Source organism: Saccopteryx bilineata, chromosome 2 (genome assembly GCF_036850765.1).
Source record: "Saccopteryx bilineata isolate mSacBil1 chromosome 2, mSacBil1_pri_phased_curated, whole genome shotgun sequence".
Lineage (NCBI taxonomy): Eukaryota > Metazoa > Chordata > Mammalia > Chiroptera > Emballonuridae > Saccopteryx > Saccopteryx bilineata.
This window is the reverse complement of record NC_089491.1, coordinates 360,003,907-360,029,122: the sequence shown is the minus strand read 5'-3', so window position 1 is coordinate 360,029,122 and position 25,216 is coordinate 360,003,907. Positions and strand designations below refer to the sequence as shown.

General features: G+C 42.3%; 1 protein-coding gene across 7 annotated transcripts in view; it reads right to left on the bottom strand.

Moving 5' to 3' along the window:
* The window catches only part of SMG6 (SMG6 nonsense mediated mRNA decay factor), a 291,808-nt gene that overhangs the window by 126,869 nt on the left and 139,723 nt on the right, over positions 1-25,216 (bottom strand). For 6 of the 7 annotated variants that reach the window (XM_066263032.1, XM_066263038.1, XM_066263037.1 and 3 more), the window contains one exon: positions 21,068-21,269. In XM_066263032.1, coding sequence (XP_066119129.1) covers positions 21,068-21,269 — 202 coding nt within the window. Of the gene's footprint in view, positions 1-4,208; positions 4,365-21,067; positions 21,270-25,216 lie in introns of those variants that run through there. The other variant, XM_066263035.1, reaches the window with a different exon arrangement.

The window sequence follows — 25,216 nt, the reverse complement described above, 5'->3', positions numbered from 1 at the left end:
ATAGGTAGTCATGGTTACAGCACTGACTTTCCGGTTTTTACGCATCAGGTATCCTTCTGCCAACTCCAACAGTCAACTATTCATTTATAAGAAATCCTATCTGCCTGACCAGGCGGTGGCGCAGTGGATAGAGCATCGAACTGGGATGCGGAAGACCCAGGTTCGAGACCCCGAGATCACCAGCTTAAGCGCAGGCTCATCTGGTTTGAGTAAAAATTCTCCAGCTTGGACCCAAGGTCGCTGGCTCGAGCAAGGGGTTATTTGGTCTGCTGAAGGCCCATGGTCAGGGCACATATGAGAAAGCAATCAATGAACAACTAAGGTGTCGCAACACGCAACGAAAAACTAATAATTGATGCTTCTCATCTCTCCGTTCCTGTCTGTCTATCCCTCTCTCTGACTCTCTCTGTCTCTGTAAAAAAAAAAACATCAACCCTACTAGTAATCAAAGAACGAAACCATAACAGTGAGATGACATTTCTGCGTATCTCTGACAAAGTTACCAAAAAAATTAAAATCATTCAGGATTGGTGAAAATGCTAAAAAACAGACACTGCATCTTAAATGGTTATAACCTTTTTTCTAAATGTTATTTTATTTTACTTTATTTTATTTTTCTGTGAAGTGAGAAGCGGGGAGGCAGAGACTCCCACATATGCCTGACTGGGATCCACCCGGCATGCCCACTAGGGGGCGGTGCTCTGCGGGGGTGGCGTTGCTCCATTGCAATTGGAGCTATTCTAGTGCCTGAGGTGGAGGCCATGGAGCCATCCTCAGTGCCCGGGCCAACTTTGCTCCAATGGAGTCTGGGCTGTGGGAGGGGAAGAGAGAGATAGAAAGGAGAGGGGGGGAGAGGAGACGGGTGCTTCTCCTGAGTGCTCTGGCAGGGAATCGAACCTGGGACTTCTACATGCTGAGCCGATGCTCTACCGCTGAGCCAACTGGCCAGGGCCAAATGGTGAGCAATTCAGCATTATCTATCAAAAGTCTTAAAATCTATACACTTTTGATTTTTTTTTTTTTGGTATTTTTCTGAAGTTGGAAACGAGGAGGCAGTCAGACAGACTCCCGCATGTGCCCGACTGGGATCCACCCGGCAAGCCCACCAGGGGGTGATGCTCTGCCCATCTGGGGCACTGCTCTGTTGCAACCAGAGCTATTCTAGCACCTGAGGCAGAGGCCACTGAGCTATCCTCAGTGCCCGGGCCAACTTTGCTCCAATGGAGCCTTGGCTGCGGGAGGGAAAGAGAGGGACAGAGAGGAAGGAGAGGGGGAGGGGTGGAGAAGCAGATGGGCGCTTCTCCTGTGTGCCCTGGCTGGGAATCGAACCCGGGATTCCTGCATGCCAGACCGACGCTCTACCACTGAGCCAACCAGCCAGGGCCTATACACTTTTGATTAATTGTACTTTGAAAATTTATTGAATGGAGAAATAAGAGATATGTGTAAAGATTTCTGTATAAGGTCTCTTGAGATGGCATCATTTATAAAACTGCAAAATCAGTAACTTCCTAAACTATCTAATGATTAGGGACTAAACAAGTATTATGTTATGTCCACAGAAGTTGATATAATGTGGCAATTAAACTTAATGTTATAGGTGAACATGGAAATATATTCTGGATATATTTATTGCTAAGTGAACAAGGTAGATTACAAAACAGTTTATACAGTTTGATTCTATTTCTGTTACAAAGCAAAAAAACTTCACACTCGTCCATCCATCTATACAAGCATTATACAAGGATCAAGGAATCTTTTATTTGCCTTACTGCTAACCTAGTATTTCTAAAATGAACATCTATTTTATACTACAAAGATTATTTTCTAATTAAAACAGGTAAAAAGCATAGACTTCCCTGTTAGTTCTATTTCCAGTATCCTAAGTGAAGTCACCAAACTGAATACACAGAGTATACTTCCCATGCCCCATGATCTCTTCTTTGTTTACTGTGTTCACTACTATGCCTGTGTTATTTAGAATAATGCCTGAAGCACAGCAGAGAAGTCAATAGTTATTAAATGGGAAAATACTATCCATCTGCCATCAACATAAAGAATTACTGCCAAATAGATAAATAGCTAGAAAGGTTATTAAGAGCCAATTCACAGCTTCCCTTCATAAGAAAGTAACTTTTAAAAAATTTCATTTTGTTTGATGTTTGTAAATATGGAATTGATTTTGGTATACTGACTTTTATATCCAGCAATTTTGTTAAATTCACTTATTAATTCTAATTAATTTTTTCTTTTCTTTCTTTTTATTTAATTATTTTTTATTAAATGAGAGGTAGGGAGGCAGCAAGACAGATTTCTGCATGTACCCTGACTGGGATACTTCCGGCAAGCCCCCTACAGGGCAATGCTCTGTCTGTCTAGGGCTGCTGCTCCATTGCTTGGCAACTGAGCCATTTCAGTGCCTGATGCAAGGCCATGGAGCCATACTCAGCGCCTGGAGCCAACTTGCTCGAACCATTTGAGCCATGGCTGTGAGTGCGTAGGAGAGAGAAAGAGAAAGAGAAAGAAAGAGAAAGAGAAGAGGGGGTGGGGGATGGAGAGGGGTGAGGAAGCGGATGGTCCTTCTTCCTGTGTGTCCTGACTGGGAATTGAACCTGGGACTTCCACACGCCAGGCTGATGCTCTTATTTGCAAAATAGTATGTTATTTGCAAATAAAGATAGTTTTATTTTTTTCCTTTCCAATCTTTTTATTTTTCAACATGAGAGGAGGGGAGATAGGGAGGCAAACTCCTGCATGTGCCCTGACTGGGATCTACTTAGCAACCTCATCTGGAGCCGATGCTGGAGTACCAAGCAATTTTCAGCACCTGAGTCCCATATACTCCAACAGAGCTATCCTTAGGGCCTGGGGCCATATTCGAACCAATCAAGCCACTGGCTGTGGGAGGGGAAGAGGGAACAGAGGAGGAGACAGAAGGGGGCAAAAGCAGATAGTTGCTTCTCCTTTATGCCCTGACTGGAAATTGAACCAGGATGTCCATACATCCCGGGCCAACGCTCTATCCACCTAACCACTGCCAGGGCCTCCAATCATCCTTTTAATGCTTTATATCTTTTATATGTCTTACTGTACCAGCTAGAAACTATAACAAAAGTTGAATGGAACTGGAAATTAATCACCCTTGTCTTGTTTTATTTCTTGTTCGGCTTGGTGGTTATATAGCTGCCACTTTGTGATGAGTCTTTATGTATTTTCATATTTACATTTCATAATTAAAATGGTTAAAAAAAGAAAAAGAAAGCAGCTTAGAAGTAAACAATGAAGAGCATGCAAAAATTCTCCAGTTTGAAGGGGTATATTAGTTTCATACTGCTGCTGTAATAAATTACAACACATTTAATAGCTTAAAACAATACGATTTATTATTTTACAGTTCTGGAGGCCAGAATTCCTAAAAACCAAGGTGTTAAGAGGACTGTGTTCTTTCTGGAGGCTCTATAGGAGAATCTGTTTCCTTGCCTTTTTCTAGCATCTTGAGGCCATCTGCATTCCTTGGCTCATGGTCCCTTCCGCCATCTTCAAGGCGAGCAGCACAGTGTCTGTAAATCTCTCTCTCTCTCTCTCTTCCTCTTTCTCTCTGACTTCTGGTTCTATCATCACAACTCCTTTTATCTGACTCTGACACTCCTGCCTCCTCATAAGGCCCCCTTTGATTACATTAAACCCACCTATGAATAATCCAGGATCACCTTCCCATCTCAAGACCCTTAATTTAATCACATCTGAAAGACCTGTTTGCCTTCAAGGTAACATAGCTAATAGGTTTCAGAAATTAAGACATCTTTACTCTACCTACTACAAAGTCTGCCTACCACAAAGTGTGAGAACATAAAGCAGATGAAGAACACTAGTTGGAATCCTTTTCAATGCTACAAAGCAGTACTACTCACAATCAGCAGTTCCGAGAGGCCCAAGGGAAGTGCCCAGAGAGTAGAATTTCTTCTTGACATGGCAGGCCACAGACCCAGGAAGGTCAGAAATTGCCCTATCATTTAGATGAGTGAAACAAAGCCTAGACATGGTAAACTAGCTCTGGTGTAGCAGCTCTACTATATACAGAACAGGAAATGCAAAAAATAAATTCATTTATTGAGATTATATACCACCTGGCTTCCTCTTTACCCCTTCAGAGTGGTGACTTAGTATTACAAACTTATATCAACCATCTTTATACCTGAGAAGGGAATTCTAAATAATTTTTGGAGATAATGAAGGAATTCAGTGAGAATCTATGTAACCTGTTCTGGAGAAATTATCAGACCTGACCAAATCTTTCTTTGTTTGAAGAAATATAAATGGCCAAAATCAGATTGTAGAAATCCAAGTTGAGGCTTATGAAGAGTCTGCAACATAAAGAAGGGAAAACAGCCTGACCTGTGGTGGCGCAGTGGATAAAGTGTCGACCTGGAAATGCTGAGGTCGCCGGTTCGAAACCCTGGGCTTGCCTGGTCAAGGCACATATGGGAGTTGATGCTTCCAGCTCCTCCCCCCTGTCTCTCTCTCCTCTCTCTCTCTGTCTCTCTCTCTCCCTCTCTCTCTCCTCTCTAAAATGAATAAATAAAATAAAATTTTGAAAAAAAAAAAAAGGAAAAACATAGCACACAAAGTAACAGAGAAATGTATTTTGGGTGAAAAAATGTTGAATGAAGAAGATAGTATCTCTTTTATTCTTAAAACTGAATTTTTAAAATCATCTTAATTTTAAAGAAGCATTCATGACATTTTTAAATTATTTTTTTAAATTTATTTATTTTTATTTATTTATTTTTAGAGAGGAGAGAGAGAGACAGAGAGGGAGAGAGAGGAGAGAGAGACAGGAGAGAAGGGGGGAGGAGCAGAAAGCATCAACTCCCATATGTGCCTTGACCAGGCAAGCCCAGGGTTTCGAACTGGCAACCTCAGCATTTCCAGGTTGACGCTTTATCCACTGCACCACCATAGGTCAGGCCTGCGTTCATGACATTTTTGCTGAAAATAATTCCTCAATGTTGCATCTGAATAACGAATGAAAGTTAACAACATAAAAATGGGAAAACCATAGAATAAAAAGAATGGTGCTGAGCACTAAAAATACTTACTATAAATATTTTTCACTTTTATTTATTGATTGATTTTAGAGAGATAGTACAGGAGAGAAAGAGAGAGAGAGAGTGAGAGAGAAACATTAATCTGTAGGAACAGGATATGTGCCCTAACCAGGGATCGAACCGGCAGCCTCTGTGCATTGGGACAAAGCTCTAACCAATTGAGCTACCTAGCCAGGGTATAAATTAATTCTTAATAATTGCTGAAAATTTAGAAACAATGCAATTTGGTGAAAAATAAAATACATATTGTAAACAGTCCTAATTTCCACTTTTTTTTTTCATACTACACTTTTTTTTTTAGATTTTATTCATTTTTTTTTTAGAGAGAGAAGACAGAGAGAGAGAGAGACAGAGAAAGAGACAGAGAGAGAAGGGAGGGAGGAGCAGAAAGCATCAACTCCCATGTGTGCCTTGACCAGGGAAGCCCGGGGTTTCGAACTGGCGACCTCAGTGTTCCAGGTTGATGCTTTTATACACTGCGCCACCGCAGGTCAGGCCTAATTTCCACATTTTAAATATGGGATAGTCAAAAGTTTTTATTTTTGATGTTGATACTTTGAGAATACTAGTGGATTGAGTTTTTTTTTTTAAAGTAGTTATTGGTAGCCTGACCAGGCAGTGGCGCAGTGGATAGAGCGTCGGACTGGGATGCGGAAGACCCAGGTTCGAGACCCCGAGGTCACCAGTTTGAGCGCGGGCTCATCTGGTTTGAGCAAAAGCTCACCAGCTTGAAACCAAGGTCGCTGGCTCCAGCAAGGGGTTACTTGGTCTGCTGAAGGCCCGCGGTCAAGGCACATATGAGAAAGCAATCAATGAACAACTAAGGTGTTGCAATGCACAATGAAAAACTAATGATTGATGCTTCTCATCTCTCTCCATTCCTGCCTGTCCCTGTCTATCCCTCTCTCTGACTCACTCTCTGTCTCTGTAAAAAAAAAAAAAAAAAAAAAAAATTTAATAAAGTAGTTATTGGTAGCTAGCACTTACAATAAATATTTTTCATACAACCAAACAATAAAGGTAACATTTCCATCCAAACTATATGGATAAACAACAAGGGTATAAAAAAACCATAAAATGAGAATAAAGCATATATTATATGGTTCTAGTTTCATAAAAGGAAAAGATTAAGTACACACATAAGCAATAGCAGAAAAATAGGAGGACATATATTAAACTATTAATACTGGTTAATTTCAGGTGGTAGATCAGAGTAGTTAACTCTTTTGCAGACCAGAACTGGGCACTGGTCCATGGACCAGTGGTTGAAAATCATTGCATTAAATAACTAGAACTTTAGAGCCTCAGAAAATAAAGAGTCTGTCACTAAATAGATACTTGTTTAGTATCACCTATAGATATACAGTCACATGCATATATTTTAAAGATGATAATAAAGCTTTTTGGATACTAAGGCACAACATGAACCCAACACTTTTCTCCTAAAACAGTTTCCTTTAGATCACTTTTCTCATCTGCCTCTAGGGTTGTTGGGGTTTTAATGAGAAAATGCATGAAATAGCTTAAAACATGATTACAAGAACTTTATATTAAGCTCTTCTCGTCTGCGCTTGTCCTGACAGTTCTTTCAGCCGCCCTCACATCTCATTTTCCCCAGCTGACACCAGGGGGTCGGGAACCTTTTTGGCTGAGAGAGCCATGAACGCCACATATTTTAAAATGTAATTCTGGAGACCTAGAAATAGCACAACTGAAAATTGGAGGCTGACAACACCAAGCCTAGACTCAACCAGCTCTACAAACAATACACACAGACATAATGAGAAACACAGACATAATGAGAAGACAGAGAAGTGCAATCCAAATAAAACCACAAGAGAAACCTCCAGGAAATGAACTGAGTGATATGGAAATAACCAAACTTCTGGATGCAGAGTTTAAAATAATGATTGTTAGGATGCTTAGGGATCTTAGAACAACGATGGATGGTCATTATGAACACGTAAATAAATAAATAGCAAATATAAAAAAGGACATTGAAATATTAAAAAAGAATCAGTCGGAGATGACAAATACAGTATCAGAAATGAAGACCACAATGGAAGGAATTAAAAACAGGATGGATGAAGCTAAGGATCGAATCAGCGAGTTGGAGGACAAGTTGAATGAAGGCATGGAAGCAGAGCAGAAAAAAGAAAAGAGACTCAAAAAGTCTGAGGAAACTCTAAGAGAGCTCTGTGACAACATGAAGAGAAATAACATCCGCATCATAGGAGTTCCTGAAGAAAGGCCTGACCAGGCGGTGGCGCAGGGGATAGAGCATCAGACTGGGATGCGGAAAACCCAAGTTCGAGACCCCGAGGTCGCCAGCTTGAGCGAGGGCTCATCTGGTGTGAGCAATGCTCATCAGCTTGGACCCAAGGTCGTGCTGGCTCCAGCAAGGGGTTACTCGGTCTGTTGAAGGCCCACGGTCAAGGCACATATGAGAAAGCAATGAACAACTAAGGTGTCACAACGAAAAAATAAATGATTGATGCTTCTCATCTCACTTCATTCTTGTCTGTCTGTCCCTATCTATCCCTCTCTCTGTCAAAAATAAAAAATAAAAAAATGAATACACAAAGTCCTTAAAAAAAAAAAACCCAAAGAAATCTACACCAAGACACATCATAATTAAAATACCAAAGCTAAATGATAAAGATAAAATATTAAAAGCTGCTAGAGAAAAAAATAGCTATCACCTACAAAGGAGCCCCCATAAGGATGACATCCGACTTCTCAACAGAAACACTTGAGGCCAGAAGGGAACAGCAAGATATATTCAAAGTAATGCAGAACAAGAACCTACAACCAAGACTACTTTATCCAGCAAGGCTATCATTTAAAATTGAAGGAGAAATAAAAAGCTTCCCAGACAAAAAAACCCCAAAAAACTCAAGTAATTCATTACAACCAAATCAATGCTGCAGGAAATGTTAAGGGGCCTGTTGTAAATAGATCCAAGTAGGAAAATAATATAGCAAAGAGGAATACAGCTTTAAAGAATAAAATGGCAATAAACAACTACATATCAATAATAACCTTAAATGTAAATAGTTAAATGATCCAATCAAAAGACACAGGGTAGCTGCATGGATAAGAAAACAGGACCCATACATATGCTGTCTACAAGAGACACACCTTAAAACAAAAGATGCACATAGACTGAAGGTAAAAGGATGGAAAAAAATATTTCATGCAAATGGTAATGAAAAAAAAGCTGGGGCAACAATACTTATATCAGACAAAATGGACTTTAAAACAAAGGCTATATATATATATAAAAGATAAAGAAGGCCACTACATAATGATAAAGGGAGCAGTCCAACAGGAAGATATAACCATTATAAATATCTACACACCTAATATAGGAGCACCTAAATATATAAAGCAGACTTTGTTGGATATAAAGGGTGAAATCAACAGCAATACTATAATAGTAGGAGATTTCAATACCCCACTAACATTACTAGATAGATCCTTAAGAAAGAAAATTAACAAAGAAACAGCAGACACAAAGGACACACTAGATCAACTCGATTTAATAGATATCTTCAGAACCTTTCACCCTAAAGCAGCAGAATATACATTCTTTTTAAGTGCTCATGGTACATTCTCTAGGATAGACCACATGTTAGGGCACAAAAGCAGTCTCAACAAACTTAACAATTTTGAAATCATATCAAGCATTTTCTCTGATCACAATGGCATGAAACTAGAAGTCAACCACAATAGAAAAACTAAAAAATTCTCAAACACATGGAAACTAAATAGGTTGTTAAATAACAAATGGATTACCAATGAGATCAAAGAAGAAATTTAAAAATTCCTAGAAACGAATGATAATGAGCATACAACAACTCAAAATTTATGGGACACAGCAAAACAGTACCTGAGAGGGAAGTTCATAGCACTACAGGCATACTTTAAGAAGCTAGAAAAAGCTCAAATAAACAACTTAACCATGCATCTAAAAGAACTAGAAAAAGAACAGCAAGTAAAGCCCAGAGGTAGTACAGGAAGGAAATAATAAAGATCAGAGCAGAAATAAATGACATAGAGGCTAAAGAAACAATACAGAGGACCAATGAAACCAGGAGCTGGTTCTTTGAAAAGGTAAACAAGATCGATGAACCTTTAACTAAACTCACCAAAAAAAAAAGAGAGAGGACTCAACAAATAAAATTAAAAATGAGAGTGGAGAAATAACTGACAACAGAAATACAAAATATTGTAAGAAAATACTATGAAGAACTGTATGCCAAAAAATTAGACAATTTAGGTGAAATGGACAAATTCCTTGAAACATATAATCTTCCAAAAATCAGTCTGGAAGAATCAGAAAACCTAAACAGACCGATTACAACAAATGAGATCGAAAGAGTTATCAAAAAACTCCCAACAAAGAAAAGTCCTGGGCTTGATGGCTTCACAAGTGAATTCTACCAAATATTCAAAGAACTAACTCCTATCCTTCCTCAAGCTATTTCAAAAAATTCAAGAGGAGGGAAGACTTCCAAGCTCCTTTTATGAGGCGAGCATAATTCTGATTCCGTAACCAGGCAAAGACAACACAAAGAAAGAAAACTATAGGCCAATATCCCTGATGAATATAGATGTAAAATCCTCAACAAAATATTAGCAAACCAGATCCAGCAACAAAAGAAATCATACACCATGATCAAGTGGGATTTATTCTGTGTAGGCAAGGCTGGTACAATATTTGCAAATCAATCAATGTGATTCATCACATAAACAAAAGGAAGGAGAAAAACCACATGATAATTTCAATAGATGCAGAAAAAGCATTTGATAAAATCCAGCACGCATTCATGATCAAAACTCTTAGCAAAGTGGGAATACAGAGAACATACCTCAACATGATAAAGGCCATCTATGACAAACCCACAGCCAACATCATACTCAATAGGCAAAAATTAAAAGTAATCTCCTTAAGATCAGGGACAAGGCAGGGGGTGCACCCTTTCACCACTCTTATTCAACATAGTCCTGTAAGTCCTAGCACAGCAATCAGAAGAAATAAAGGCATCCAAATTGGAAAAGAAGTAAAACTATCATTATTTGTGGATGACATGATACTGTATATAGAAAACCCTAAAGTCTCAGTCAAAAAACTACTGGGGGCCCTGGCCGGTTGGCTCAGTGGTAGAGCGTCGGCCTGGCGTGCAGGAGTCCCGGGTTCGATTCCCGGCCAGGGCACACAGGAGAAGCGCTCATCTGCTTCTCCACCCCTCCCCCTCTCCTTCCTCTCTGTCTCTCTCTTCCCCTCCTGCAGCCAAGGCTCCATTGGAGCAAAGTTTGCCCGGGCGCTGGGAATGGCTCTGTGGCCTCTGCCTCAGGTGCTAGAGTGGCTCTGGTCGCAACAGAGCGACGCCCCGAATGAGCAGAGCATCGCTCCCTGGTGGGCGTGCCGGGTGGATCCCGGTCGGGCGCATGCGGGGGTGTGTCTGACTGCCTCCCCGTTTCCAGCTTCAGAAAAATACAAAAAACAAACAAACAAACAAAAAAATAAACTACTGGGCCTGATAAATGAATTCAGCAAGGTGGTAGGATATAAAATTAATACTCAGAAATCAGAGGCATTTTTACACACCAACAATGAACTGTCAGAAAGAGAAATTAAGAAAACAATCCCCTTCACTATTGCAACCAAAAATATAAAGTACCTAGGAGTAAATTTAACCAAGGAGATTAAAGACTTGTACTCGGAAAATTATAAAACATTGATAAAAGAAATCAAGGAATATACAAACAAGTGGAAGCATATACCATGCTTATGGTTAGGAAGAATAAAACATCATTAAAATGTCTATATTACCCAAAGCAATTTATAAATTCAATGTAATACCAATTAAAATACCAATGACATACTTCAAAGATATAGAACACATATTCCAAAAATTTATATGGAACCAAAAAAGAACATGAATAGCCTCAGTAATCTTGAAAAGGAAGAATAAAGCAGGAGGTATCACACTTCCTGATATCAAGTTATACTACAAGGCCATTGTACCCAAAACAGCCTGGTACTGGCATAAGAACAGGCATATAGATCAATGGAACAGAACAGAGAACCCAGAAATAAACCCACAGCTTTATGGACAACTGATATTTGACAAAGGATGTAAGAGCATACAATGGAGTAGAGACAGCCTCTTTAATAAATGGTGTTGGGAAAACTGGACATCTACCTGCAATAAAATGAAACTAGACCACCAACTTACACCATTCACAAAAATAAACTCAAAATAGATAAAAGACTTAAATGTAAGCCGTGAAACCGTAAGCATCTTAGAAGAAAACATAGGCAGTAAGCTCTCCGACATCTCTCGCAGCAATATATTTGCTGATTTATCTCCACGGGCAAGTGAAATAAAAGACAAGATAAACAAATGGTACTATATCAAACTAAAAAGGTTTTGCACAGCTAAAGACAATACGAACAGAATAAAAAGACAAACTACACAATGTGAGAACATATTCGACAATACGTCTGGTAAAGGGTTAATAACCAAAATTTGTATTTTTTTTTTTTTGTGGCAGAGGCATAGAGAGTCAGAGAAAGGGACAGATAGGGACGGACAGACAGTAAGGGAGAGAGATGAGAAACATCAATACTTCGTTGCGGTTCCTTAGTTGTTCATTGATTGCTTTCTCATATGTGCCTTGACTGGGGATCTACAGCAGACCGAGTGACCCCTTGCTCAAGCCAACGACCTTGGGCTCAAGCTGGTGAGCCTTGCTCAAACCCAATGAGCCCGCGCTCAAGCCGGCAACCTCAGGGTCTCGAACCTGGGTCCTCTGCGTCCCAGTCCGACGTTCTATCCACTGCGCCGCAGCCTGGTCAGGCAATAACCAAAATTTATAAAGAACTTGTAAAACTCAACACCAGGAAGACAAACAATCCAATCAAAAAATAGGAAAAAGAAATGAATAGACACTTCTCCAAAGAGGACATACAGATAGCCAATAGGCATATGAAAAAATGCTCAACATCACTAATCAGATTACTAGAGAAATGCAAATTAAAACCACAATGAGATATCACCTCACACCAGTCAGAATGGCGCTCATCAACAAAACAACACAGAATAAGTGCTGGTGAGGATGTGGAGAAAAGGGAACCCTCCTGCACTGCTGGTGGGAATGCAGACTGGTGCAGCCACTGTGGAAAACAGTATGGAGATTCCTCAAAAAATTAAAAATTGAACTGCTCTTTGACCCAGCTATCTCACTTTTAGGAATATACCCTAAGAACACCATACCACTGTTCCAAAAGGAGAAATGCACCCCCATGTTTATGGCAGCATTGTTCACAATAGCGAAGATCTGGAAACAGCCCAAGTGTCTGTCAGTGGACGAGTGGATTAAAAAGCTTTGGTACATATATACTATGGAATACTATTCAGCCATAAGAAATGATGACATTGGATCATTTATAACAACCTGGACGGACCTTGATAACATTATACGGCGTGAAATAAGTAAATCAGAAAAAACTAAGAACTATATGATTCCATACATAGATGGGACATAAAAATGAGACTCAGAGACATGGACAAGAATGCAATGGTAATGGGGGGGGGGGAAGAAAACCAGATAGATGGTGACGGAAGACAATTTGACTTTGGGTGAAAGGTATGCAACATAATCAAATCTCACAATAATCTGGAGATGTTTTCTCTGAACATATGTACCCTGATTTATCAATGTCACCCCATTAAAAATAATAAAAATAAATAAATAAAATGTAATTCCGTGAGCCATAAAAAAAAGAACTTTATATTATTATGGTTTGATTACTTTTTTGATCACTAAGCACTAAAATATGGCAGGAAGGACAGAGGATTTTACTTGTTTTGCTCTTAGGATGGCTATTTATTACTTCTTTCTGTGTGTGTGTGTGTGACAGAGAAAGAGGGACAGAGAGAACGACAGATAGGGATAGACTGACAGGAAGGAAGAGAGATGAGAAACATCAGTTCTTCGTTGCTGCTCCTTAGTTGTTCAGTGATTGCTTTCTCATATGGACCTTAAGTGGGGGGCTACAGCAGAGCGAGTGACCCCTTGCTCAAGCCAGTGACCCTGGGGTCATGTCTATGATCCCATATGCAAGACAGCAACCCTGTGCTCAAGCTGGTGAGCCCACACTCAAGCTGGATGAACTCGTGCTCAAGCCTGTGACCTTGAGGTTTCGAACCTTGGTCCTCTCAGTCCCAGTCCAACGCTCTATCTGCTGCGCCACCATCTGGTCAGGCTATTTATTACTTCTTTTAAAACTTGTTTAATGGACAATTCATACATATACAAAAGTAGAACATAATGAACTCAATGACATCATTCATCAAAACATGAGGTTTTCAAGACATACAGATAAGGGATCTAATCTTATATTTCCTTACTAGCCTCATGACCTTGGGTATGCTACTTAACCTCTGGAATTGGGTGCTTAGCAGTCAGTAAAGTAATTTAAGACTATTTTCTTTTCCCCAGTTGGCCTTAATTGGTTTCAACATTTATGATGCTTCTTTCAAAATATAACCAGTTCCACTCTATTTCCTATAATCTAATCTGTACTTCTTACCATACTTCAGGATAATCGTGATAAGCAACCTGTTTTCTCATGTCTCGCTCATCGCACATCTGAATTTTATACTGGGGTCTGTTTATTTTAGGCAGAATACTAATCCTACAAGATGTTTAGTAAATCAAAAAAATCAAGGGTGAAGCAACGTTGGAAAAGAGTATGGTCCTGGCCAGTCGGCTCAATGGTAGAGCACTGGCCTGGCATACGGAGGTCCCAGGTTAGATTCCTGGTCAGGGCACACAGGAGAAGTGACCATCTGCTTCTCCACTCCTCCCCCTCCCCCTCCCTTTATCTCTCTCTGTCATTCTCTTCTCCTCCCACAGCCATGGCTTGAATGGTTTGAGCAAAGTTGGCCCGAGCGCTGAGGATGGCACCATGGCCTCACCTCAGGCACTAAAATAGCTCGGTTGATAGGAGCAGCAGCCCAGACAGACAGAGCATCACCTGATAGGTGGCTTGCTGGGTAGATCCTGGTTGGGGCATGTGCAAGGATCTGTCTCTGCCTCCCTGCCTCACAATTTAAAAAAAAAAGAAAGAGTGCAAAGGCTATCTTTCTTACAATGTACACTATATTAAAAAGCTCCAAGCCTGACCAGGCAGTGGTGCAGTGAACAGAGTGTTGGCCTGGGACATTGAGGACCTAGGTTCAAAACTCTGAGGTCGCTGGCTTGAACACGCGCTCATCTGGCTTGAGTGTGGGCTCACCAGTTTCAGTGTGGGGTCTGGCTTGAGCATGTGATCATAGACACGACCTCATTGTCACTGGCTTGAGCGCAAAGGTCGCTGGCTTGAAGCCCAAGGTCGCTGGCTCAGCTGGAGTCCCCCAGTCAAGGCACATATAAGAAAGCAATCAATGCACAACTAAAGTGGTGCAACTATGAGTTGATGCTTCTCATCTGTCTCTCTCCTTTGCTAAAAAAAAACAAAAAAAACCTCCAAGAAGTCTTGTAGTAATGAGTCCTATTTAACATTGTTGTATCCTAACTTTTTTTTTGCATTTTTCTGAAGCTGGAAACAGGGAGAGACAGTCAGACAGACTCCCGCATGCGCCCGACCGGGATCCACCCGGCACGCCCACCATGGGGCGATGCTCTGCCCACCAGGGGACGATGCTCTGCCCATCCTGGGCGTCGCCATGTTGCGACCAGAGCCACTCTAGCGCCTGAGGCAGAGGCCACAGAGCCATCCCCAGCGCCCGGGCCATCTTTGCTCCAATGGAGCCTTGGCTGCGGGAGGGGAAGAGAGAGACAGAGAGGAAAGCGCGGCGGAGGGGTGGAGAAGCAAATGGGCGCTTCTCCTGTGTGCCCTGGCCGGGAATCGAACCCGGGTCCTCCGCACGCTAGGCCGACGCTCTACCGCTGAGCCAACCGGCCAGGGCGTATCCTAACTTAATGATCATGAAACTCTTCCACCCAACAGTTAAGAACTTACAAAATTAGAGTTCCATAAAACATGTTTGAAAAATACAATGCATGTTACTCCAAAATCAGTACTCAAGAAACACCTTCACTGGGATAGGATAAGCTCAACAAAATTTTAAGAATTCCTCTGTAATTTATGTTGCTTCTCATATTCATATATGCCACAAACTGCCTCCCAAAGTAGGGAAATCTTTTCCTTACATGTTTGGATCTTTCACATTGTGTGTTTATGTAGATACGCTCAGTCATTATCCATTGAATGAACATCAAAGCTGGACCAACCATGTGATTATTCTTGACCAGCAATGATATTGGTCATGTTGCTGCTACTGACGAGTCCTTGAGATATTTTATATTTCTTGGAAGTGAACACTAGAAGCTGGAAAAAGAGTCTATATTTTTCAGATTTCTAAAAGGTCAAGAGTTCCTAGCCCTGGCTGGTTGGGTCAGTGGTAGAGCGTCGACCCAGTGTGTGGAAGTCTGGGTTTGATTCCCAGTCAGGCCACACAGGAGAAGCAACCATTTGCTTTTCCTCCTCTCCACCTACTCTCTCTCTATCTCCCCTTCTCTTGCACCCATGGCTCAAATGATTCGAGCACATCAGCCCCTGGGTGTTGAGGATGGCTTCATGGGGCCTTGCCTCAGGCACTAAAAATAGCTCAGTTACAAGCAGCCCCAGATGGGCAGAGCATCAGACCCAGACAGGGGTTGCCCAGAGAATTTTGGTTGGGGCAAATGTAGGAGTCTGTCTCGGTATATCCCCTACTATCACTTAACAAACAAACAAACAGCCAAGAGTTCCTAAAGATTCCCTCTGACAAATCTATACTAATCTTCAAGTCAGCCATGGAAATAATCCATGAGTTTATCATCATTCTTCATTCTTTCCGAGCTTCAGTTATCTCTTTTCTTAAATATGAAGGTACTAGTACATATTTGGCAGGCTAATTGCGAAGACTTAATGAAATACTTAGGTCAGAGGCTAATACACATTAGATATTCAACAGATATTAATTTTCCCTGGTATGAAGAATAAAGCAGCCTGTCAGGTGGTGGCACAGTGGACAGAGCATCAACCTGGGACTCTGAGGTCCCAGATTCAAAACCCTGAGGTCACTGGCTTGAGTGCAAGCTCACCAGCTTCAGCATGGAATCGCTGGCTTGAGCGTGGGGTCATCAGCATGATCCCATGGTCGCTGGCTTAAGTAAGGGGTCACTGGTTCGGCTGGTACCCCCCCCTCACCCTCCCTCCCCCCGTCAAGGTACGTATGAGAAGCATCAATGAAGAACTAAAGTGCCACAACTACAAGTTGATGGTTCTCATCTCTCTCTCTTGCTCTGTGTGCGTGCGTGTGTGTATAAAGAAAAAAAAAAGAATAAAAAATAAATAAAGCAGAATAAAAGAAAGAGAAGGTGGGCCCGACCAGGCAGTGGCACAGCAGACAGAGTGTCGGCCTGTGATGCAGAAGACCCAGGTTCAAAACTCCAAAGTCGCTGGCCTGGGCATGGGATCATAGACATGACCCCATAGTCTCTGGCTTGAACCTAAGGTCATTGGCTTGGCTGTAGCCCCCTGGTCAAGGCATCTATGAGGAAGCAATAAATGAACAACTAAGGTACCACAACGAAGAATTGATGCTTCTCATCTATCTCCCTTCCTGTCTGTCCATCCCTATCTGTCCCTTTCTCTGTATCTCGCTAAAAAAATAAAATAAAATAAAAATAATAAGGGTGGGCAATACCTTTCTTTTTTTTTTTAAACTGATTTATTTTAGAGACAGAGAAGAGGGTGGAGGAGAGAGAGAAAAGCATTCATTTGTTGTTCCACTTAACTGTGCATTTATTAGTAGCTTCCTATATGTGCCCTGACCAGAATTGAAACCACAGTCTTGGTGTTTTGGAACAACACTCTAAGACTAAACTAACTGGCCAGGGCCACGTGGCTAACATCTTTTTTTTTTTTAAAGGGAGAGGAAGGGGGATAGAAAGACTCCCACATGAGCCCTGACCAGGATCCACCCAGCAACCCCCATCTGGGGTTGATGCATGAATCAACTGAGCTATCCTCAGCACCTGAGGCTGATATCCTCAGTGCCTGGGGCTGACGCTTGAACCACTTCCTGTGAGAAGGGAAGAGAGAAGGGGGAGAGGGAGGGGAAGAGAAGCAGATGGTCACTTCTCATGTGTGCCCTGACCAAGGATTGAACCCGGGATGTCTGCATGCTGGGCCAATGCTCTATCCACTGAGCCAACCGGCCAGGGCCAGGTGGGTAACAACTAGGAAAGACTTCTTGAACAAGGTGGCGTTTAGAATGGAGTGAGAGAGCCACACAGCTATCTGGGAACAGAGTGTTTGTTTCAGGTTAAGAGAAAAGCAAATGCAAAGATTCTTAGGTGTAAGTGCTTGCCTTGTTTGAGCAACAAAGAATGCCAATGTGACTATAGAGTAAGTTGGGTATGAGGAGCAGTAGGAACTGAGGTCAGAGAGTTAAGAGGGTTAGGTGGAATCAACTCTTGAGGGCACTATAGGCTGTTGTTAAAACTTTGGCTTTTATTCTAAGTGAGAGGAACAGCCATAAGAAGGTTTTAAACAGAGACGTGACATGATCTTATCAATGTTTTAAAAACATCATTCCAGTTGCTGTGCTGAAAATAGACTGGGGAGTAAGAAGGAGGATGAACTAGAGAAACCAGTTAGAAGGCATTCTGATGAATTGAACTGGAGTGTAGTGGTAAGGAAAAATTGTATCTACACTTATTTTGAAAGTATAAAAGACATGAGTTGCTAACAGATTAGTTATGGAGGTGTGAGAAAAAGAGTGGGACCAAAAATAAACCCTAAGAATTTCCACATGAACAACCCAAAAGTCAAAGTTGACGTTTACCAAGATGGAAAGACTGAATAAAGACCAGGTTTGGGGGAAAAAATTCAGGAGTTTGGATTTGGAGATGTTACATTTGACACACCTATTTCACAGTCCTTGAAGCAGAGACTTACCATAGTCTTTGTATATTTGTTTGTTTTAGAGAGAAAAGAAGGAAAAGAGAAAGAGTAACATTAATTTGTTGTTCCACTTATTTATGGATTCATTAGTTGATTTTTGTATGTGCCCCGACAGGGATCTAATCAGCAACCTTGGCATATTGGGACAACGCTCATACCTGGCCAAGGAGAGACCTAGCTTAGTCTCAATGAGCTACAACTGCCAGGGTAGCCTGTGAATCATTACTATAGGTTGAGGACATGAACTGTTGGCTCTGTGTCCTTCTCTGGCCAGATTACATATACTTATCATACACTGTATTCTCTCAGGTACATGTATCATATACTATTTTATATAGTGACACAAATACTAAGAGAGGTTATGAGAACATAGGTTTTAGGAAGTTTGAAGTTGGTTAGGACTCCTACCTTGTTTTCCACTAAAAGATAGCTCACCCAAGAACCAACTCTTTAAAGTGCCCTCTGGAATCAAGATCACTTCATGATTGCATAAGAACAGGACTAGGATCCCCTGATTCAAGCCAAGGATATCCAGTTTCACTTCTAACTGAACATCTTCTACAAAGTGTAAATGTTGTGTTAGCTGTCCTCAGCCTCACATATACAACTCCTTATTCTTAGTCCGTTCTGAAATTAGAAAAGCAAGATTTCATTACAACTTTTCACTGGAAAAGCATAAAATGAGTATTTCTCTTGCTCTCACATTCTCAAAATCTATTAGACATTAAATGCATCCAAAGAATATGAGTTTTTGTATATTGATGTCTAAAACCTTTATCTATTTACATACATTTAACCAGAGAATATATACAAAAATTTTGCTATAAGAAGGCACTTCACTATTGATTGTGCAAAAATTGGGAACAATCCTTTGGTTTAATAAAGCAAAGATTGGTTAAAAAATATTGGTGTATAAAAAATATTAAGTAATCATAAAAATGATTCCATATAAAAATACATTAAAAATATTAAGTAAAAAAATATTACAAATAGTGTGCATAATATGACCCCCAGTTTTGTTTTTTAAAAAATATATGTGTATATTAGAAGTTAACTATGATCATGTATGATCAGCAAAAAACCCCCAAAAAAACCAATGATATGACCTGTGGGTAGAGGGGTTGTAGACAAATTTTCTTCTTTTTACTTGTCTGCAAGGAACTTAGGGTGTTTTCTACTAAGAAAAAGTTATTTTTGTTGTGTGTATGTGAGAGAGAAAGAGAGAATCAGAGAGAGAGACAGAGAGGGACAGACAGGAAGGGAGAGAGATGAGAAGCATCAATTCTTTGTTGCGGCTCCTTAGTTGTTCATTGATTGCTTTGTCATATGTGCCTTCACTGGGGGGCTACAGCAGAGTGAGTGACGCCTTGCTCAAGCCAGTGACCTGTGGGCTCAAGCCATGGGGTCATGTCTATGATCCCACGCTCAAACCAGCCACTTCAGGGTTTTGAACCTGGGTCCTCTGTGTCCTAGTCCAATGCTCTATCCACTGTGCCAATGCCTGGTCAGGCTCTACTAAGAAAAAGTTGTTTGTTTTTTTTTTTTGTATTTTTCTGAAGCTGGAAACGGGGAGAGACAGTCAGATTCCCGCATGCGCCCGACCGGGATCCACCCGGCACGCCCACCAGGGGCGACGCTCTGCCCACCAGGGGGCGATGCTCTGCCCCTCCGGGGCGTCGCTCTGCCACGACCAGAGCCACTCTAGCGCCTGGGGCAGAGGCCAAGGAGCCATCCCCAGTGCCCGGGCCATCTTTGCTCCAATGGAGCCTTGGCTGTGGGAGGGGAAGAGAGAGACAGAGAGGAAGGGGGGGGGGGGTGGAGAAGCAAATGGGCGCTTCTCCTATGTGCCCTGGCCGGGAATCGAACCCGGGTCCCCCGCACACCAGGCCGACGCTCTACCACTGAGCCAACCGGCCAGGGCCTAAGAAAAAGTTTTAAAACATTTTATATTCAATATAAAATCTCTTATATTTGAGTTTATTTTGGAATTCAGTTTTTACTATCCGATTTAAAAAAAAAATCTACCTACATGTCTGTACATATGTCATCTAGCTCAAAATACTTCTTTCTGAGAAGCCATTTGTGGACTCTTCTCCAAAGGCCTCTCTCCCAGGGGACCTGATGTTAATAACAACTCCACAGAGAGTTCAGTCACAGGATCCCCCTGCACAGCACAGCACAGCAGGATCCCTCTGCTCCCAGGGTCTGCAGGGGCTACTTCCCCAGTCTAGCAAGTGCTACACACGGGAATGTGAAGCAGAATGAACTGCCTACTCTTTGCACCTGGGCAAAGACACAACTGTTAAGCAGACTAAGTTCCATAGTCCCTACCAGAGCAACAGGCAAAGAACTTTGTTTTCTATAAACAGACAAGAAAAAAAGTTGAGGTTAAAACACAGCCCTCAGAGGAAGAAAAATAGAAACCAGGCAGCGGGGAATGCTTCATATTCCTAAAAGCTTTTTTTGTAAGTTAACACATGGTGTCTGCTTCTCTCTAGTCACCTATTTATCACTCTCCTCCTTAGAAAAGGGAAAAAGCCCTGGCTGTTTTCCTAGTGCAGAGTTTTGTGGCTGGGGGGAAGGAGGTAAGGGGGGAGGAAGGAGGGTGCTTTAAGCATGATGCAAACCATTTGGAGTTGAGTGAGAGCACTGCCAACACAAGCTGGACTATTTAAACAAGTGAGGAAATGATCGTATATACAACATGCCAGCAAGCACACACACACACACCAAAGGAAGTCGAGAGGGCTTTTTTTTTCAGGACACAGAGCTGGATGTCAGCGGCTAAAAGGTCGATATTTTCCCTTAACACCCTTCTCAATGACTTAATCATGTTCCGTTTGCACAGAAAACTTCCCAAGAATAAAAAAGTCTGGAGAATTAAGAGGAAGGGTGAATGGGGAGTGATGTTTGGCCTGGGGCTGACCTTATCCGACGTTTTCTCCACGTAGCAGGGGTCCTGAGGGGCAGCCAGCAAGGGGACAAAGCCCGAGAGAAGCCGATCCTCTTCCAGAATAAGAAGGGTGAGGTCATCATCCGGGTCCTTGTACAGTGGCACCTCAGACTGATTCACCGCAGTCAGTATGTTACAGAAATCAGCCAGCATCAACCACACATCCACAGCAACCCTGTGAGAAATAAGATAAGAAGAGTAGTAGCTCTAAAGAGGGACCAGTTAAAGTATTCTAAGCACTTGTGAACCAGGAGATACTTGTTGTCTATGGCTGGCATCTGCCAAGAAGTATTACCCAAAAAACTAGGATACAAAATTGTACCCATGGCAGCAATCTGGTGTGTACGTGTGTCCAGCTATGTAAAGTTAAAACTGATTAGGGGGAGTTTTTAATCCTAACCAGAGAGGGAAAAGAATTTAGAGACTCAGTTGCCTAATGTAGGTCCTGTCACCTTTCCAAACAGTGTGCCTAAGACACTTACTCAAACACTCTACACACCCAGTGCCTGAGGCAGCTCCCAGAACTCCCCCATTCCTATCCAGCCAAGTATATGCCACACAGACAGCAACAGAGCACCAATCTCCCTTCCTCTTGCACAGCCGGAGGGACTAGTCACACCATGAAGAGTCATGTGGTTTTTCCCCACTCCTGTAATGCTTTAGAAAATCTCTTCCTATACATAAGCAGAAAAACAATTAAAACACACAGCCAAGAAAAATCTCATTCCTAGCCTGCCAAGCTTCCCATGCATTTCAGCAAATGAACCACTCTCAGCGCTATCTTGGCCATCCTATTCTCTCTCCTTTCCCTCACTTGTGGAAGGATAGACATAGGATAATCAACCATTATGGTTTGCCTGGGACTGTCTCAGTATTAGCAATGAAAGCTCCATGTTCCCAGAAACACCTCAGTCCTGGGCAAACCGGAATTGATGGTCATCCTAATTGCCTATCACCAGGTCCTGGCTGAACCTGAGAAGAAACTTTGAAAATGCAGTCTGGTTCTCTCCAGTTCAAATTCCAGGGTAGAATTTAAAAAAAGAAGGTTAATTTCTCTGTCACCATCATCTGTCAAAAATCTACTATGGTTCAGATCCCTTTTGGTGGGAGCTAAGAATCCTTACAACTTTCTTTCTGCCACTCTAAGACATAGCTAAATAGCCAAAGTCATTTCCAGGGTCTGCCAACTCTATAGAGTTGGATTTCTTCCTCAGAGGACCACTTAACCAGGGAGTCTGGAACAAGCAAGCACCCTATGGATGCTAAGCTGTACTACAAAAAGAGTGGGACCCATAAAAGAATTACAAAGAAATGGTTTATAATTAGGTTCAAGAGGTGGAGTGGCAAGAGGCAAGAAGCAAAAAAGTATATGAATGAGCTACATCCTAGAATCTTCCCAGAAGAATTACCGTGCATGAGCCAAAATTACTAGGGAGGGGGCCCTAAGAAATTTGTTGCTGCTGGGGACTAGGAACCTTGGGGGGATGGCAGAAAAGAGGGTATTCAAGGGACATGCCATTGAAGGTGATGCTGGAAGAGAAAGTGGAGCAGAGGTGTGGGGACTCCCTGACTGGCTCCAGGTGGAAAGAGCCTGCACTGGTTTATTTACTGTAATCACTGCACTAGGAAAAGGCAATGAAATGAAACATCTTGTTTTCAAGAGTGTCCTGGGAACCAGGCGGAACACAGCCCCATTAATCACACAACGGCACATAATCAACACACGTGTACAGCAGAAGTAACTCGCTTCACAGGCTTTGCCCAAGAAAAAGAACATGTTTGGGAAGACTCACCGGAGGGACAAGAGTTTTTTAAAGCCTCTCTCTGCACAGACACCAACAACCAGACTCATTCACAAAGCTCCATCTTTTGGCTCAGCTGGGTTTGGCTGTCAGAAATGTTTAAATATGGAAAAAAATAAACAGTTGCAACACGTTTCTGTGCAGAGATCTGCCTGAGCCCCTTTGTGATGTAATGGGAAACGCGACATTCAGGCTACCAGCTGTAGAATAAACAGAACTTCGAGGGTTAAAAGGAACTGAACTTTCCACGACCCCATCTGCAGAGAAGAAAATAATAAGAGGAATGATGCACTGCCCCACAGCTCTGATAGTTTATCCTCCAGTCCCGGCTGCAGAGACAAGCACCGGATGTGATAGGGCTGCTCAGGGCCGCCTCCGAGGTTAGCGCTGCCCATGGGAGACGCACAGGGAGGCTCTTCCAGCTCCCTGCTTCCTCCCCCAGTGCCCTGCTGGCCACATGAGCCCAGTGCCTGAGTCTGATCCCACAGTGCTGGTAAGCTCTGGCCAACAGGCACTGCTCGGCTGCAGAGCAGCAATTTGGAAAATAAACAGGAAAGACGACAGTGAGAAGGAAGAAGGTGAAAAGTCTTCCAGCTGAATTCTTGGCTTAGGGGCCTTAGTTGGTGCTGTGTAGGTCAAGGCTGCTTCAGGATGTAGATGGGGGTGGGAGGTGTGGGCAGCAGCACCCCAACCAGGGCGAGGCAGCAGCAAATTACCATGGCTGCCACAGTGGGAGGCCCCACTTCCCTCTCTCATCTTCCCACCCCTACCACCTTGGATCCAACATGAAGAAATATGTGGTACCATGTGGTTCTCATTACCATGTTCCCCTGTCCCCTAAGGCTCAGATAAACCAAAACTGACTCCTCCCACAGATTGCTAGCCACCATTAGGGACCTCTGCCCACATCTGCGTTTTGCCCATCATCACCCACCCAACTTTTATCAAAACCTTAAGACTCACTGCAAAAATGAAGTGGATGAGAGTTCCTACCCCAATGTTGATGTTTAGGATAGCAGCTGGTGCCAAAAGGCATAGGATGTGTCCGGAGTTCCCAACTCAGAAATATAAAATGGCACCACAGACAAGAATACAACTAAGTAGGCACCTATGGGCCATATGGTGACTCTCCACATAGAGTAGGGAAGAGGGGAATGTTAGGAAACTAATACTAAAAGAAACAGGTGAGATGCCTGAACTCAAAACTTAAGTTATTTGCAAAAGGATGAGGTAATTCCTGGAACCTGGGCAACATCACCTCAGCTTACCTCAATCAGCCTCCATGGGTGAACATAGGGTTTCCTGAGTAGAAGGGGGAAAACTCAGTTTTTTTCTGCTCTAGTTCCTTATCCCAGTTAGGAGTGTCCTCCCACTTTCACCCTACAGAAGCCTTTGGAGTCTAAAGATTCAAGGTTAGCCTGGACTGAGTAGCCCAAAGTCAAATTCTAGTGGCTTTGAGGAGCTTTAAACAGCTCCCGATCTTTGGAAATGACTCCCTAAAAGGTTTTTCAGATAATCACAAATCACCTTTGGTTCTAAATGAACCCTCTTGAGTGCTATAGGCTTGGCCATGTCCCTCTGGCTTAATTCTGGTCCCAATTCATATTTTCAGGAAGTGCCCACAGCCCACAAAATCCTACTAAAGTTAGGGTGCATTCTTCACCTAGTAGACACAAAGCAGCCAGAGAATACGAAACTGCATCCAATGAGTCTGTTTATGGTTCTCAGAATGGTGGCAAGGGAGCCTCTCAGCAGCTGTGATGTGATTAGTGAGCAGGGATCAGCAGTTGTAGGGTGACCCAGTGGCCCAACCTTACAGAACACACCACACACCAGGAAAGCAGACCCCTGGCTGGACACCAGATCCTAGCTTGGGACGGACCAGCAGTGGCTAGTTAGAGGTATGCACTCAGGACCACGGCTCACTCACTTCTCCACAGACATGCATTCACTTACTCCACCAGGAAAGGAAAAAAATAAGAGTTAATTTACTTTTTATTGCCTCAGAATTCCAAGGTTTAATGTAGCTGTCAGTTTGAGTGCAGTGCAGCTGCTGGCCGATACAATGCAGCCCAGGCCAGCCCAGGTGACTGGGGAAACACATTTCACAGAAATGAACCAATACACACTCTTGGCTGGTTGTTTAGGGGATATTGACTTGGGGAATCAGATTAACCCTTTAGGCTAGAGTTAGTTCTACAAACATTAGAAAAGTAGCTTCAATCCAAGGAACTGAGAAGCTCTGGTCTCACGTTGCTACAGTTTTGGAGTTTTCTCATGTAAGATGGTATTCAACTACAACATGCTCTGAAAGATTAAG